The sequence below is a fragment of the Pimephales promelas genome, chromosome 18 (genome assembly GCF_988280905.1).
Source record: "Pimephales promelas chromosome 18, fPimPro1.hap1.1, whole genome shotgun sequence".
Classification (NCBI taxonomy): domain Eukaryota; kingdom Metazoa; phylum Chordata; class Actinopteri; order Cypriniformes; family Leuciscidae; genus Pimephales; species Pimephales promelas.
The window spans coordinates 19240016-19256648 of NC_142786.1; the positions used below are offsets into that span (position 1 = coordinate 19240016).

General features: G+C 41.1%; 1 protein-coding gene across 3 annotated transcripts in view; it reads left to right on the forward strand.

Annotated features, from left to right (window-relative positions):
* Positions 1 to 16633, forward strand: part of nup153 (nucleoporin 153) — a 42929-nt gene that overhangs the window by 24500 nt on the left and 1796 nt on the right. For 2 of the 3 annotated variants that reach the window (XM_039680665.2, XM_039680667.2), the window contains exons 11-21: positions 2248 to 2362; positions 2446 to 2595; positions 2737 to 2835; positions 3149 to 3230; positions 3317 to 3415; positions 3497 to 4063; positions 6162 to 6359; positions 6464 to 7366; positions 7872 to 8213; positions 9309 to 9572; positions 13505 to 13679. In XM_039680665.2, coding sequence (XP_039536599.2) covers positions 2248 to 2362; positions 2446 to 2595; positions 2737 to 2835; positions 3149 to 3230; positions 3317 to 3415; positions 3497 to 4063; positions 6162 to 6359; positions 6464 to 7366; positions 7872 to 8213; positions 9309 to 9572; positions 13505 to 13679 — 2994 coding nt within the window. The remainder of the gene's footprint in view (positions 1 to 2247; positions 2363 to 2445; positions 2596 to 2736; positions 2836 to 3148; positions 3231 to 3316; positions 3416 to 3496; positions 4064 to 6161; positions 6360 to 6463; positions 7367 to 7871; positions 8214 to 9308; positions 9573 to 13504; positions 13680 to 16633) is intronic. The other variant, XM_039680666.2, reaches the window with a different exon arrangement.

Sequence of the window (16633 nt, forward strand, 5' to 3'; positions counted from 1 at the left end):
TGACCTACGTGAATCATGCAGATCTGTAAAAAAATTTTTTGCACGGAAATCGGCAATTTATGCGGCGAAAGTGCGGCGTAAAAAAAAAATAAAAATGTGTCTCCCTGCAAAAATATGTTGACTTTGACGGATTATGCATTGAATCATGCGATCCCATAATCGCGTTTTTCTTAAGGAATGATATACATGCATTTGTGTGTATTTATATATACAAATTAATTATAGACTGTACTCGCATATTTAAAGTTTCATTTTGGATGTGATTAATCGCAATTAATCATTGCCCAGCACTATATGCACTGAATTCTTTTTTGCTGCTTCAGGGAACTACACTGCGACCAAAATGGTCGCATATGCGACCTTTTGAAATCCCATTGCGACCCTAATTTTTAATGGGTCGCAAATGTATCACTGACTATTTTGACGGGTCTGTTTTTTTTTAGTTTCTTTCGGGTTGTATTTAATCTTCTAAAACCTGTCGGATCGTCCTCTTTTTGTCCCGCCAAAGCCTTTTTTGATCTCGGTGAGTGTTGTAGAGTAGAATGACTGATGCGTTTGACAGGGCGCAAACGAGCTGAGAGAGAGAGAGCGCGCCCTGGCCGCGCGCGCACTATCACGTCTTCACACAACACAAGCGCTGTCTTGCTCTCTCTCTCTATCGCGCGCATATTATTCAAATGACATGAAAAGGTTTGTGTCTTTATAATAGGCATGCTAATCATAATCATATAGGCTACCATCTGAGCCTGCATGGCGGCAGGAAAAAGACGCAGAGATGTAAGACACCGTGTCTCTTCCTTACACCAAAGGTAGATTTGTGGTCTGGTGTTCGGCTGATAAACTCTGCCATGAACTAACTAATTATATTGCTAGCGCTGATATTGACATCGACTAACGTTATATGATCACTAGCAGTTTTTTAGACTAACGTTAGTTTTTTCATAATCATAATCGCGTGATTTGCGTCAAGACACCTGATTGGCTAATACTACACACTGAAGATAAATTAAACGTTTTATTAAATAATTACTGAAAATATCCCTCTCTTCATCCCACACCCCAAACATGACATACAAAATGTTGTGGAACAGAAACAACCAGAGATATATTTATAAGCTATCATTTTATTGTCATCACAGCTTTCCAACAGTCCTGCGTATGATTCTACATTGATTAAAAAAGAAAATCAAATGTGTTTTAATGGTAATTATTTTATACGGAAATCATGTATTTATAATTCAGATGAGAATAAAGTTAGGGTTAGTTAAAATTAAGGAAAACAAATATATTGATCTTAAATATTGCAAATTAATTTTACATTCATTCAAGTACAATTACCAAACATATATCAAGGTCATTTTGTCTTTTTATTAATTTAATTGGTCCCACTTTATATTAAGTGGCTTTAAGTACTATGTACTTACATTGAACAATAAGTACAATGTATTATTGTGTTCCTGTTGTATTGTAAAACACTTTTGCTGCTATTGAGGTGTGATACGGGTAAGGTTAGGGACAGGTGTGGTGGTATGGGTCGGTTTAAGGGTAGGTTAAGGTGTGAGGGGAGGGTCAACTGTGTAATTACTAATGTAATTACATAAAGTAATTATGGCTGGAATTACATGCTGGAATTTTAAAATATAAGTACAATGTAAAACATGTAAGTACACAATAAGTCCATTGTAACAAACTATTAATTTCAATGTAAGTACATAGTACTAAAAGCCACTTAATATAAAGTGGGACCATTTAATTAATAAACTAATTATATAAAACTATTGTCAGTGCACTACAAATAAACTGGTATACCTTTATTAATAAAACTTAAACAACTTAAAAAATACGAGACTTAAGACATTTATAAAAATGCCTTCTGCATTTTTGTTTTGCTTTTCACTCCATTGTACCGAAATCGTACCGAACCGTCTGAATGTCTGAACCAAGGTATGAACCCAACCATGACTTCTGTACCGTTCCACCCCTAATGCAGTTTCATTATTATTCATTACTATCCAGAGTGCGGCTTACTATAAATAATTTGTGCGACCAAATCATGTTTTGCGCCAGTAACTGAAAAAGTTAGTAGCGCAAGTGCCACCAGTGGAAAAGGTTAGTGTAGTTCCCTGTGCTTACATGTCCAGTGTGAAACGGAAGCTAAATCTTCTCTTTTTTGGATAGACAGTGAGCTGTTCGTGTCTTCACTTGCATATATACTCAGTCCATCAATTCCTTTGTCTCTAATACAAGCAGTGTGTCCTACCCGCTGTCCAGCACCCCAGCACCCAGCAGCGCTGCTTCAGGAGGGGGGAAAATGAAGAGGGAACGAGCAATTAGACCTTCATCCAAACGGCCTGACGATGAGGTCAATGTTCTGCTGGATATAGGCTTCGCTATACCATTGTTTTTGGAATGGTTTGATGCTCATGTAGACTGTTTTACTTTCAGCTTGCTGTGGACCCAGACCTGCCACCTGCCTCTCTTCCCAGCAATTTCACTTTGCCCACATTTAATTTCTCCTCTCCTCCCCCTACCTCCTCGCTCACCACCGGCACAACACCACTTGCAACCGTCTCTGAGGAACCGCTTGCAAATAAGGTATTACTTCCCCTCTGACCCCTCAGAATTGTGCCTTTCTGACATAGTCTTGGCTCAGCAAACTGAAAGGTGCTCATTGCTGTTATGTTGCACAAATAATGTGGTCAAGTATATCTAACCCAATTTTTTTTTTTAAATCAGGAGGCAGTGATGCCATCCACACCACCATCTGTCCCATTCACGTTCTCTTCACCTATTGTAAAGGCAACAGCAGCCAGTCCTCCAACCTTCTCTCCATCAGTAGGTCTCCTTTATTCTTTTACACTTTTTCATGCAGATTGATACCGAAAATTCTGAGTATTGGCCGATAAAAATCCGATATCAGCGCAGTTGTTGTTGTTTTTTTTTTAATCAATGTAAAATTTCTATACCTCTATGTGTTGAACTTATAATTACTCTTTTGTGTGTTAAACCTTATTATAAAGACACAAATGAAACAATTGTGTAAACACATTTCTCCTTTTATTGTTGTAAAATAAATGTAATATATACTATAAAATGACACCATTTCATGCAAAGCAAGCATCTGTAATGATGCTATTCTTCCCTGCAGGCTGGATTCACTTTCAGTGCTCCTACTTTGAAAACAGGCCCTTCTTACTCCAATGGGAAAATTGTTCCAACAGTATTACCAGGTAAGGCTATTTTTGCAAATCAGATGTTTGAGGATTTGAAGTCAGGTTTTGGTGGTGTTGATGTTTCTTCCCTGCATGTTTCACAGTCAAATCACTGGCCAGTGAGGAAAAAGAGTTTGAAGGACCCTTCAAACCTGCAAAGGTCTTAAAACAGGGCAGTGTATTGGATATACTTAAGGGACCTGGTATGATATACTTTTAAGTAAATGTTTTTAATGGCATGTTGCAATTTGAGTGCGTTCATTTTGAGTGTTTCTCTTTTCCAGGATTTGCTTCCCCCTCTCAGAACTCTGCTGATAAACCTTCACAGTCTGCGTTGTTATCATCTGCTACCTTTTCTGGTTTTGGTGACAAGTTCAGGCCACCTGCAGGTTCATGGAGCTGTGACACTTGCCTATTGCAAAACAAGTCCTTGGACAAAAAGTGCGTTGCTTGTTTCGCACCACAACCCAACACAGACACTGCCTCTAAATCGGACAGTAAACCCGCAGAAGCTCCTGCAAGCATTAGTTCTCTCTTTGCTCCTCCAGCTGGTAGCTGGGAATGTGACACATGTTTGGTTAGTAACAAACCGGAAGTAATTAAATGTGTAGCTTGTGACACGGCCAAACCCGGGACTGGAGTGAAATCCAGACTGACTCTACCGGTTCCTTCAGAGACCTCATCCACTCTCTCTACAACCACAACGACTGCCACTTCATCTACAGCGACTGGACTGTTAGGATTTGGGGACAAATTTAAGAAGCCAGAGGGGGCTTGGGATTGTGACGTGTGCATGGTTCGGAACAAGGCACAGGATGTCAAATGCGTATCCTGTATGAGCTCTAAACCAGGTAAGGTTTTACTAAGATTTAATACATTTTAATACCCAACATAAAAAAGAGGGACAGGCCCTTTAACACCTGTGATAGTAAAAAAGCTTCTCTTAAAATTTGGTCTGAAAAATAGAGTTGGGAATCGAAAAATTGATTCCAATACTGGAATTCAATATATGTTATTAAAGCTGCCATCGGAAACATTTTTTTGATCATATTCAGTGAAATCGACACTATAATCCAACAGAACAACATAAATAAAAAACCGTAGGTTCTAACTCCATCTGGAGCGTGTTATTTGTTTTGCAAAAATCCAGCGCTCACGGATCATTGGATCCAGTCAGCGCAGGGGTGTGTGAGATCTGACTGTCAATCACAGATCGGGCACACGCCACCCCTCGCGCACATTACAATCACATGAACACGCCTGAAGTTCCCGCAGTAAGGAAGAGTGATGGTGGAACACTAGCAAATCAAGTAATCTCGTTTAGAGTATAAATGACTTTAGCAATTGCAATATATTGGTAGATTAGCCAGGGCAGCATACCTCCAAATAATCCATGGTGTTGATGGATGCTGGTGAGATGGTCACGTTCACAGATAACCTGGTGCGCACGCACTCGAGCACAAACTCTGTGGGAGGGTATTCATTGATAGTGGGGGAGGGCCATATGAATTGTTAACATTCAAAATTTTGCCTAAGTCCACTCAATCTGCCAGACTTGCCGACTGCAGCTTTAAATACAAATTTCTATTCCTCTTATCAATTCCTTTGTGAACATTTCAATTACTTAAACCGTTTAAGTGTGATATGACTCGTCAACAAGTAAAGGCTTGAAATATTTATCACTTTGCATGTAATGAGTCTATAATAATAATTAGTGTTGTCAAACGATTAAAATATTTGGTACTTCGGTACCAAATCGGTACTAAAAAGTTTTAAACGTCACGTTACCAAGTACCGGTGGTACCGAGTACCCGGTCAAACCCGGTTCTGGATGCGCAAGTAAGCACGAAGAGCGTGAAGTTGCGTGAGACATGGCGACCGGCGGCGCTCCGGATGTGGTGTCTGTGTATATTAAACTGAAAAAAGTTCTGCTCGTCTGTGTGAATGAACGGCGCAGACGCGCGGTTTCATTTAACGTTAACTTACCTCTCACACACTCACACTGAAGCACGTGTGACACTCGCACTGTTTTCAGTCTCTGCTGCCTCACGATATGATGACATGATTCTTGATTGGCAACCCGTCAAAAATAAAAGTTTGGTTTAACTTAAAGAAATTGACAGTGACAGAAATAATTATATCAGGCTACTGTACAATAAATTTAACCACGTCTCCATTAATTAAAAATACTACCACAATAATAATAATAATAATGTGTGCACAAGGTTGCTTATTTTTTTCTTCATTTCTTTTAATAAGCAATATTTCTAATCAATATCATCAATATTTTAATTTAAACAGCATGTAGCCTTCAATGCTTTCATAAATGTACCGTCATAAGTCATTGAATTGTTTTTTTTTTTTTTTTTTCAAATAGTTAAATAAATTGGAAATAGTTCAAACTGATTGCTGTGGTCCCGAAATTGTGACAGAGAACGGTCAAATTTTAATGATATCGGTACTGACTACTGGAATTTTGTGAGCAAAAGCGCCAATCTCATTGGTCGGATAGTTTTTGATGCAGCTCGTCAAACTAAAAAAATGAACCAGAGGCGTTTTTAAAAAAAAATTACACATTTACGCATGGCGTTTTCCGTGTCAGGGTGCTCACTCACATTGGCGCCCTTTGTTTAGTCACGAGGCGTTAAACGTTGGCAAATTTTGTGCGCGAAATTCGTCCAGGTGTGAACAGGCCTTTAGTGTTCTTTAGCCCATTTATTTTTGTTCATGAAATACAACTGCAATTAAATGTTTTGCTATAAGACTAAATGGGAATGATATCGAAGTCTTTCTTTTTTTTCTTAATGGAATCAAAATAAGGAGTCAATAAGCAGAATTGGAAACATTTAAATTAAAACGATATCCTACTGAAAAGCCTAGCTTTCAATATCTGCCTAAGCAAACTGATATTTGCGTCCCTGATGTCTTGCTCTTCTTGGTGTTTTACAGGAGCTGTAGCCGGTGTGGTCTCAACTCCAGTCTCTGCACCTGCAACCTCTGCTGCGTCTGCGTTAGGATTCGGGGATAAGTTCAAGAAACCTGAGGGGAGCTGGGACTGCGAGGTGTGCTGTGTTCAGAATAAGGCAGCGGACCAGCAGTGTGTGGCCTGCCAGTCAGCAAAACCCGGAGCTAAAATAGAGTCCAAAGGTAAAGTGCATTGTAATCATATTTCCAGAAGTCATATTTTGTGAAGCAGTGACTTACCGTTTTGTAGAAGCAGACTAATGGCCAGTAGTCTTGCTGTTTTTCAGGTTTTAGTTCATCTTTTGGCGTTCAGTCCAACAGTACAGACTTAAGTTCATCTGGTTTTAAGTTTGGTACCGGCTCTACGGACTCGACCTCTGCTGGATTAAAGTTTGGAGGCTCTTTCGCAGATTCTTCCACCGCGGTAGGATTTAAATTTGGAATCGGGACTTCTGACTTGACCTCAAAATCAGAGGGCTTCAAATTTGGAGGCTCGTTCTCAGATGCTGGTTCTGGTGGGGTCAAACTTGACGGTGCCTCGGCAGAATCCGCAGTGACAAAAGAGAATTCAACAACGGCCATTGCTTTTAGCGGATCCATGGATGGTGACGCAATCGAAAAAAACCCTAAATCTCAGGATTCTAGTACGGGATTTAAATTTGGTGGCGGAAGTGGAATCACTTTCAGCTCTCAAGCTCCTGGCTCGGAAAACTCTGCATTTTTATTTGGAGCTAAACCTAGTGAGAAGGAAAGCTCAAATTCATCATTTAGTTTCTCTGTGCCCCAGTCCAAGGCTGAGAAAGATGCTCCTGCTTTCTCAGAAACCGCTTCAACAACCACAACATCATCGACGACAACTGCAGAGAACACCATCCCTGTTTTTGGCAAGTCTTTAGTTGCTGAATCTTCTGCCTCAAAGTTTGTGGAACAAGCAACGCAAGAGCCAACGCTGGTGACGCCTAACTTCACCTTTGGAAAACCAGAAGAGAAAAAGGACACCTCTGCACCCTCAAATGCGTTCTTGTTCGGTGCTTCCAAGGAAGCGGAGAAACCAAAGGCAAACTTGGGCTTCTCTTTCAGCGAGCCAGATGCTCCAAAAGATTTCCTCAAGCCTACGCTCACATTTGGGAAAACTGCTGAGTCAACAGAACCCCCAAAGCCATCGTTTGGTTTTGGACAGAGTATAAAAGGTGAGTGAACCCGTATGGTCTTTTGATCCTCTCTTAAAGCTATAGAGCGCTTCAGTGGTGACGTATTTTTGTAGTGATTTTGCATCAGTGGAATTGGATTTTGGATTATTGCAAAAAATAAGTTCTGTGATTAACAAAAGTTTTTGTTAACGTAAACTACGGATGCATCGATATCATATTTACAGTAATTCAGCTGAGACACTTCAGATGTGCACTGTTCAACAAGATGGTACTGAAGAAAATAATCCATTATTAATCGGCTTTAATATCTCGACAAAGTTGCTTATCAGGCCAATACTATATATTTTTACATATCAGCTGATACCGATATGGGGGGCAATATGTCGTGCATCCCTACAAAACAGCCATTGACTTTGCGACGATTGAAACTGAATTGCTAAAATGCTACAGTTTTTTTGCCCTACAGAAATGCATCATCCCTGCAGCACACTATGCCGTATTCTTGTAGTACCACAATTTGACTCTCCCACTATTTGCTTTCCAGAAACATCTGCTCCAACGCCCAATTTTGGCTTCATGGCCAACTCCTCGAGCACCCCAGCTTCATCCAGCTCCACCCCCAGCCTTTTCATCACTCCCACTACCTCTTCCCTGGCTCCCACCCCTGCTCCCTCAAGCACCTTTGTATTCGGCCAGAGTTCCTCCTCTGAACTTACCGTGGCAAAGACTTTCGTGTTCGGACAGCAGGACAGCCAGACACCGGCACCTGCGGCTCCTTCTGCTGCACCTGCACCAGCACAACCTTTCCAATTTGGCTCGGGCTCAAACTCATCTGGCCCTTCTTTCAATTTTGGTGCTGTTGCGTCCTCCACCCCAGCCTCTGCCGGTTAGTTTCCCTCCTAAAATCCCATAGTGTGCTTCTTAGGGCTGTCGTGATGACCGCAATATTGTAATACTGTGATACTGACAAGCCAACCGCAAAGGAATGCACGCAACCGTGATATTTGCATGCCTTCTTTTTTTATAAGGCTACACCCTTCTTGTTTTACACTTTGTAACTTATTTAGAAATCAATACACCTTTACAAATGATAATAAGACTGTTTATCATGGTGATTTGCTCTCAACAAGCCTAAACTGGTTAGTTTGCCCCCAAAAATCCCACATTGTGCTTCTTCGGGCTGCCGCGATAACCACAATGTTGTAATACCGTGATACTTACAAGCCAACCGCAAGGGAATGCAAGCAATCGTGATATTTGCGTGTTTTCTTTTTTCATAAGGTTATGCCCTTTTTTGTTTTATACTTCCTGAAGGTGTATTGATTGTTAAAATTTTTTACAAATGATAAGACTATCTATCATGTTGATTTGCACTCAAGCCTAAACTGGTTCGTTTGCCTCAAAAATCCCACAATGTGCTTCTTAGGGCTGCCACAATATTGTTATGCCATGATACTGACAAGCCAACTGCAAAGGAATGCTAGCAATTTGTTTTTTTTGTTGTTTTTTCCTTTTCTTCATAAGGCTACGTTCTTGTTTTGCATTTCGTGAAGTTGTATTGAATGTAGTGTTGTCAAAAGTACCGACTTCGGTATCAAGTCGATACTGAAATCTTTCAAATGTGACGCTTTGAGCGCTGTTGACCGGAATTTCCGGAATTTTGGCTATAATGATCAGCACTTCAATAATGACGTGCTCTTGTAGCCAATCACAGACACATCCGATGAGTTGTTGAACACAACGGGCAATCAGAAGTTGATTCTCTCAATAGTGCTCATAGCAGCACATATTTAAAGTTTCAATACCAACTTGGTACGGTACTTTTGACATCACTAACCAACTAACAAGCCAGCCTACAGAGTAGATTAAAAAATGAATAGAACAATAGAAATTAATAAACAAATGGCGATGGTACCTTCACCATGATGACAGTCCTAGTGCATCTTGTTCAAATGTGCCTAACCTCTCATTTCTCTTGCAGCTCCGACTCCGTCTGCCAACCCTTCCCCGTTTGTCTTTAGTTCTGCCGCTCCTTCATCTGGCTTTGGCACTGGCCAGGCACCAATCTTCGGACAAAACGCATCTCAGCCCAGTGCTCTTTCGTTCGGGTCATCGGCACCTTCATTCTCGGCCAACGCTTCCCCAGCTTCTGCATTCGGAGCCAAGTCCAATACTGCCCCTGTATTCGGTCAGCAAGCCAACCCTACACCTACGTTTGGATCGACTGCTGCCTCCACGGGCCAAGGTCAGAGAAACATGTCAACGTCAGCATCATTTAATTCTAAACCGGGCAACTAATGGTTCTCTCAGGAACGTTTTTGGTTGCATTGAACCGCCAGTTGGAACTCTGAAGTGCCGTGCTTGTTGTGACTTGTTTTGACAGCGCTGAGAACACCAGAGCATTCTCCTTGTTCATTAGTTTACGATCTGTCTAATACGTTATTAGATAGAGCTGTCATGCATAGAAAGCAGACTATATATGAAAAGGTATTAGCGTATGCCGTATACAGGGCTTAAAGTATTCCGGCACCGTGCCAGATCACTCAATTGATTTAACCTACCAATCATATGAGTGGAACACATCTCTAACACATAACAAGCCTATCAGAGGCAGAGCAGAGTGGGTCCAAGCGACACTGTGTGATAGATTGAGATCCATTCGTCACGTTAGCGTCGTCGGTGAAAGCATGAAGCGCAAGTTCATAAAGCCCGGGGATGATGTCTTACCCACGGGTGTGCGGACATGTCCCCCCCACTTTCAAATTAGTTTGTTGTGACTTTTAACCACACGGCGTCATCGCCACGGAGGAGCAGAACCGAGCCTGTGTGAAATAGCTCACTGAAAGCCCCCTCCCCCTACCCCCTTTGGGTTGGTCCTCTTGAAGTTGCATTGGATTTTCTCCTTGTTACTAGCCTGGATGCCAGCAAAACTTAGCCCTGCCCACAACATTTGAGGATGGGAAGTTTGGTCTGGACTTGATCTGTTAAGAAGCAAGTATCCCAAAACCAAAGCTGTTCTAACCAATCAAATTGTCTGGGTGGGCTTTATATGATGATGGCCAGATGATCAACCGTAATGTAACCATCCACGTCACTAAAGAGTAGGGCTGTTTTCGACTAAGGATTTTCATAGTCGAATCTGATTCGTTAGATTTTGCCATAGTCGACTGATAGTCAAACCTTTTTTTTTTTTAGATGGGTCTAGCAGCTATATTTTTTCCATTTCAAACAAAAGAGATGGACGTATGTGCATTAGGCTATTCGTTCTGTTTTTTTTTTTGTTTTTGTTTTTTTCTAAACAGTGAGGCTATGTTTAGGTAGTAGTATTTTTCATGTTTTTATCATGCAATCATGTTTTTGATTCGGTGGTGAGCTTGTAACTTGTAGGCTAACTTAACGCTTTAGCCTAAGGGTAGCAGCGGCGCTGCCGAAAATAAAAAGCTGTCACAAAGAAAAAATATAGCAAGGAGACATTTTAATTGTTTATTAATAAAGATGAAGTTGACGATGCTGCGCGATCTTCCCATAGTGCATGCGCCAGAGAGAAATGCACAGTTCTTTTTATAAGCAGAGAGCATTACGTTTTCTTTCATTTTGAATCGTTTTATTTACAAGTAGACATTTCAATATAGATATAGGCTATGTTTCAGGTCTGTGGAGTAGACTATACTTGTACGCTGAGTTGCGGTAGCTATATTTATGAGACAAGCTCCAGTTCACACATCGGTGCCTCGCCTTGATTATCAGTAAATGTCTGCTTTTCCTTCTTATTTATTAAATCCAGACAATTGGTTGATGAAACATATTAATTAAAATCAAGAAAAAATTAAAAAACGAAATTCACTTTAAAGAAAGGCTTTGTGTTTTTCTGTTTGAGGTCTGTGAAATTTTTAAAGCAGTCTTTAAAGGGTTAGTTCACCCAAAAATGAAAATTCTGTCAGTATTTACTCACCCTCATGTTGTTCCAACCCCGTAAGACCTTCGTTCATCTTCGGAACACAAATTAAGATATTTAAGATATTAAGATCGCTCCTGCATACAGTCCATAGGCTTCTTGAGGGAATGACTTGCTGTCCTCAAAGTCATTAAAGACATCGTTAAAATAGTCCAAGTGACTACAGGGGCTCAATATTAAGTTTATCAAATGACGAGAACACTTTTGTGCGCAAAAAACAACAAAAATAACGACTTTATTTCAACTATTCGTTTATTTCTCCCTCTGCGCGAGTCAGGTTACTAGTTTAATAGCGTAAGCTTCTGTTATTGTACGTCACACGCATCACACACATGACCAGCGTCGGCCAATAGTGAGCCTACGTGTGACGTAGCTTTACGCAATCGCACTACGTTAACTGACTACAGGCCCATGGAGAAGGAAGTGAATAGTTGAAATAAAATCGTTATTTTTGTTTGTTTTTGAGCACAAAAAGTGTTCTCGTCATTTGATAAAATTAAAATTGAGCCACTGTAGTCACTTGGACTATTTTAATGATGTCTTAAATGACTTTTCGATGCCAGCAAGAGTCATTCCCTCAAGAAGCCTATGGACTAGTATGCAGGAATGATCTTAATATCTTAAATATATTAATTTGTGTTCTGGAGATGAATGAAGGTCTTATGGGGTTGGAACAACGTGAGGGTGAGTAAATACTGACAGAATTTTCATTTTTGGGTGAATTAACCCTTTAAGTGCTTCTTCAGAGCGCTCGTGTCCGTCGGAGAACTGTCACTTCTGCAACATTGTTTTTTCCTCTGTGAACACGAAAAATAACATTTTATGTTTTGTGGAGAGCCAACCCTACCTCATCTGATTTGAGCAGTGTAATTCACAGAATTACAAAAAATATATTTTGCCTCCTAAATCTTAAAGATTTTTTGTCACGCATGAATGCTTGTCTGTTTCAGGCTAAATATAAAACGCATGTATACCGTATTTTCCGCACTTTAAGGCGCACCGGATTATGAGGCGCATAAGATACTGCAGTCAAACGTTTGACCTGGTTTGCGTTATGCTAGATGTGCTGGAAATGTAGCGTGTGCGCGGCGCTGGAGTTTAGGCGTTTATTAATGTGAGCGCGCTGGGGCAGGCATGTAACTTACATTCGCAGCCAGACTCATATGAGTATTCAATGCGCGGCGGCTCGCTGACAGCAACGGCTGGCTGTTTTGAATGAGACGACCCTTTTGCTGTGAACGGAGAGCGCGTGATGAACGTTCTGTGACGCGCGAGCAGCGCCGGGGACAGTGTGTCTGTTAAGAGTAAGCGCTCGTGAGCGGGAGACACACAACCTGATTTATACCAGGTTGAACTGGCCGTTTACTATTCAACTATAACATTCATAGTCGAATCAGACCTCATCGAATCGTTGAATCCTCGACTATTAGAAGTCAGCCCTACTAAAGAGAGCTTGGGTTGAGTTCATTTACAACAAAGATGGCCGCCACTGGAGAACTGAGATGTGATTCAGTATCGCGTCTGTTGTAGAAGATGTAGACAGCGCATTCATTTTAAAAGAGGAACAGAGAACCGCGATCAAGGCATTTGTCGATCCAATTGAGTCCAGAGGCATTTTCTTTCCTGGTTCGGTTAAAACACCCCATAATCACAGCCCAATGTAGCCATTTCAAACTCGCATTTGACAACCGTCAGGCTGTGTGTTTACACCATAGACTGTAAAAGGAGTTCCTAGAACTAAAATCGTTCCTAGTTCCTGTGGTTCATACACTCCAAAATCCAATAGTTATAGGAACTATGCAAAGGTTCCTCTGGTGCAAAAACGTCTGTACAAACCAAAAGGTTGGTGGTTCAATCCCCGGTTCCACCTGACCAAGTGTCGAGGTGTCCATGAGCAAGACACCTAACCCCAGCTGCTCCCGACGAGCTGGATGGTGCCTTGTATGGCTGACACCGCCGTCGGTGTATGAATGGGTGAATGTGAGGCAATATGTAAAGCGCTTTGGTGGCCATTAGGTCTATGAAAGCGCTATATAAATGCAGTCCATTTACCATTTTACTACCAATGTCAGCTGTGAAAACAGTTCACATTCATTGCATGGGAAAGCAGGATCGGTTATCATTTACAAGTTAAAATTTTTGAGGGTGCAATGGACCTACATGCATGTAACCAATTTATTTGTGTGCATCGCCATAACGGTTACTCCATGTTATATTTGCAGGAGGGTTCCAGTTTGGCAGCACTGGTGGGTTTGGAACAACGGGGAGCAACAGTAATGTGTTTGGTTTTGGGGGGGCAGCAGCTCCAGCAACTCCTGCTGCCAGTCCAGCAATGCCGGCGCTAAACCCCCCCGGCGGAGGCTTCAGCTTCGGCCAGACACCTGCTTTTAACATTGGGTAAGAAAAGAAAAAATTGTGCTCAAACTAACGCTACTGAAAACAGTAAATCATATTACATTTCGGTAATGCTTTATTTGATTGTCCACATTAAGAAGAGCGTACACGGTGTGAGTTCAGACACTCGGGCGGTTGCATGCGATACACGTCAGTTAACTTGATAATCGCGTAAGCAGCTGGTACACGGAACGACTGTCCTGCACGAGTTTAATCCCGACCCGGCGGCAATCACGAGAGCTTTCGCACTAAACACAGAGACCGGAGATCTGAAGCAACTATAGCTTCAGATAGAACAAATGTGTGTGCAAATGATTTATTGTAAAGCAGAGAACTTTCAACATGAGACAGAGAGAGAGATACTTGACTTTCAAATGCTTTCATTTTAGAAGCATTATACTCAAAACACTTTTTCCTTTTTTTCCTTCAATTTGTAGAAAAAAGAAAATACAACCAAAAAACAAACAGCTACCAAAAAAAGGAAAAAAATGACCAGTGAAAAATCAAACCACCAGATTCATTAACAGTAACAATTGCTTTTTTAACACCCCATATTTAAAATAAAATAACATTTTTTGTTTGCTGATAATTAGGGATGTCAATTTTCACAAATTCCCATGATCGATCGTCGTTCAAATTAACGATCAATTAATCGATTAATCGTTACCCTTAATGTGCGTCGCTGCAGTGTCATATGGCATAACAGCAGAACAGGGTCTGCAAATGCTGCTCAAAACGCTATGTTCCTCACCAAATTAATGAGAATGTTTTTTAATCTAAATAAAGTGGGCTAGTGGGATTGTAAATTTTTTCATGCTTTATTAGCGTCAATTCTTAACCAAAAACATCCAATATAAGATGATAAAGCAGATATAGATAGGCGTACACAAAATAAACTATTACAACTTACATTTGCACAAAACAAAAGGCTGCGAATGCACACGCCAACTTATTGTCATGATGAAGGTGTAAAATAGTCCCAAACATAACTCCGGCGTGCTCGCTTACGTCTTTCGCGGTTGAGCAGCATGCGCACATGAACACACACGCGCATGCTTAATCGATGATCGATTAGCTTTATCGATTAAATGTATTATCGACAATTAATCGATCGTCGATTAATCGTTGACATCCCCACTGATAATATGTGTAACTACTCTTGAGAGAGAGTGAGACAGAAATTTGTGTGTATCAGACTGTATGTGCACACTGTATGGTTTCTACCACTGAGCTATAGTCCCATCGGTCTAGCATGTGACGTGGTTGTGTGTGATTTGGCAATAGGGGACAGCCTATGCACTGAAAAATGGTGCCGACTCCCTAGATTTTTAAAACATGTTTAAAAATTATTGAGAGATGACCATGCAAGCATCACCGATTTCCACGCGCTCATCTGCGAGCTTGTAAAACAGCAAAACTCGCACCGTATGTGCCAAGACATTCTACTAACTAGAAGTAACTTTGCAACTACATGTCAACTAACAGTCATTAGATTATTTAGTAGACTGTATCCTTAATATGTGCTAACACTTTATTTCAATGCTCCCCAACAGATATTCTACTGACTATAAGTCAACAGTAGGGGTGTAACAATATTTGATCCGAACCGAAAAAACGAGGTGCAGAACTCACAAATCGAATTGCGATACTCTCATTGTGTACCGAACATGCACCGCCCCGCCCACTGCTACCCTGGCCCCGCCCGTCTTACATGTCTTACATGTACAGTACACAACGAATTCAATTTTGTAGCCTAACCACTATTAACACCAAATAACAAGCTCCGTGTTTTGTTACTTTCGATAATAAGCTAGGTCTAATCTTTCAAATTCTGTCTATATGCTCACGAAATGCAAACAATAAATGGCGTTTTGGCGCTCTTTGATGTGGCGTGACCGATCGCTGTAGGCCTACTAGGCTCCTCATTTCAAGCGGCAGCGTGGCGCGCGAGTAAACGTGATCCTCTCTTCCTCAGTTACAGGATGGACACCTGAAGGTATGTTGAAAGATATAAGATAAGATACAATATACTTATTGAAAGGCATCTTAACTCGTGTAATCGCTCTATCAGTGTTTCAGCAGCGGAAAGACGTCAATAAAACAGCATAGCTTGTCACTAGCATTATAATTACCTCAACAGGCAAGTGATTCAGTCTTCACAAATTTGGTTCCTATAAATGAACTCTGTGAGAAAACCGAACCGTCAGTTGTGTGTATCATTACACCCCAGTCAACGGTCTTCCAAAACCCGGAACACACCAAGCCGGCGGTCGGCCGTCGGGAAGTTTTTGCGCGTCGGCCGGTTAAGTTTCCTCTGTGTTACGTGCCGTCAGCTGAAAATATTCCTCGTCGGCTTTGTTTCACCCAATTCGACATGTTGAATCTGCGTCAGGGCGTCGGGAAAAGAGAGAACTCTGATTGGCTTTTCAGCTTAGTGAAAGAGTCAGTGCATGAGAATAAAAGCAAAACCGCAAGCAAAGAATTCAAACCGGTAAAGATAGGCCGTTCTTATTTTACGTCTTCTTACCCGAGTGTTCCTTGGCGAATTTTTCAATATTAACATGAGCGGATTGGAAAAGAAAGCCTTTAGCAGGATTGATATTCAAATCGGTAAGCACACGCTGCTTTGTTAACGTTATGTGTATCTGCAACCGGCAGCATTGGTTTTCCTTTTTGAATGACTAATATAGACTAATATATCTGCAGAAATAGACAGTTGGCTCATTACACGCAGGCGCAGAACGCACATTATAGCTGACAGTTGGTGTGTTCCGGCCGGGCTTAATACTCTGAGAGGTAGTTGCGAAGTTACTTACAGTTTGTAGAATGTCTAAAGTGGACCATCAAAATAAAGTTGAACCTACTTTCATATTATGTGCAGGCTACAACTAATTATTTATTTCATTCGAACCACCAGTAGGAACTCTGAAGTGCCATGTGCCGTGCTTGTTGTGACT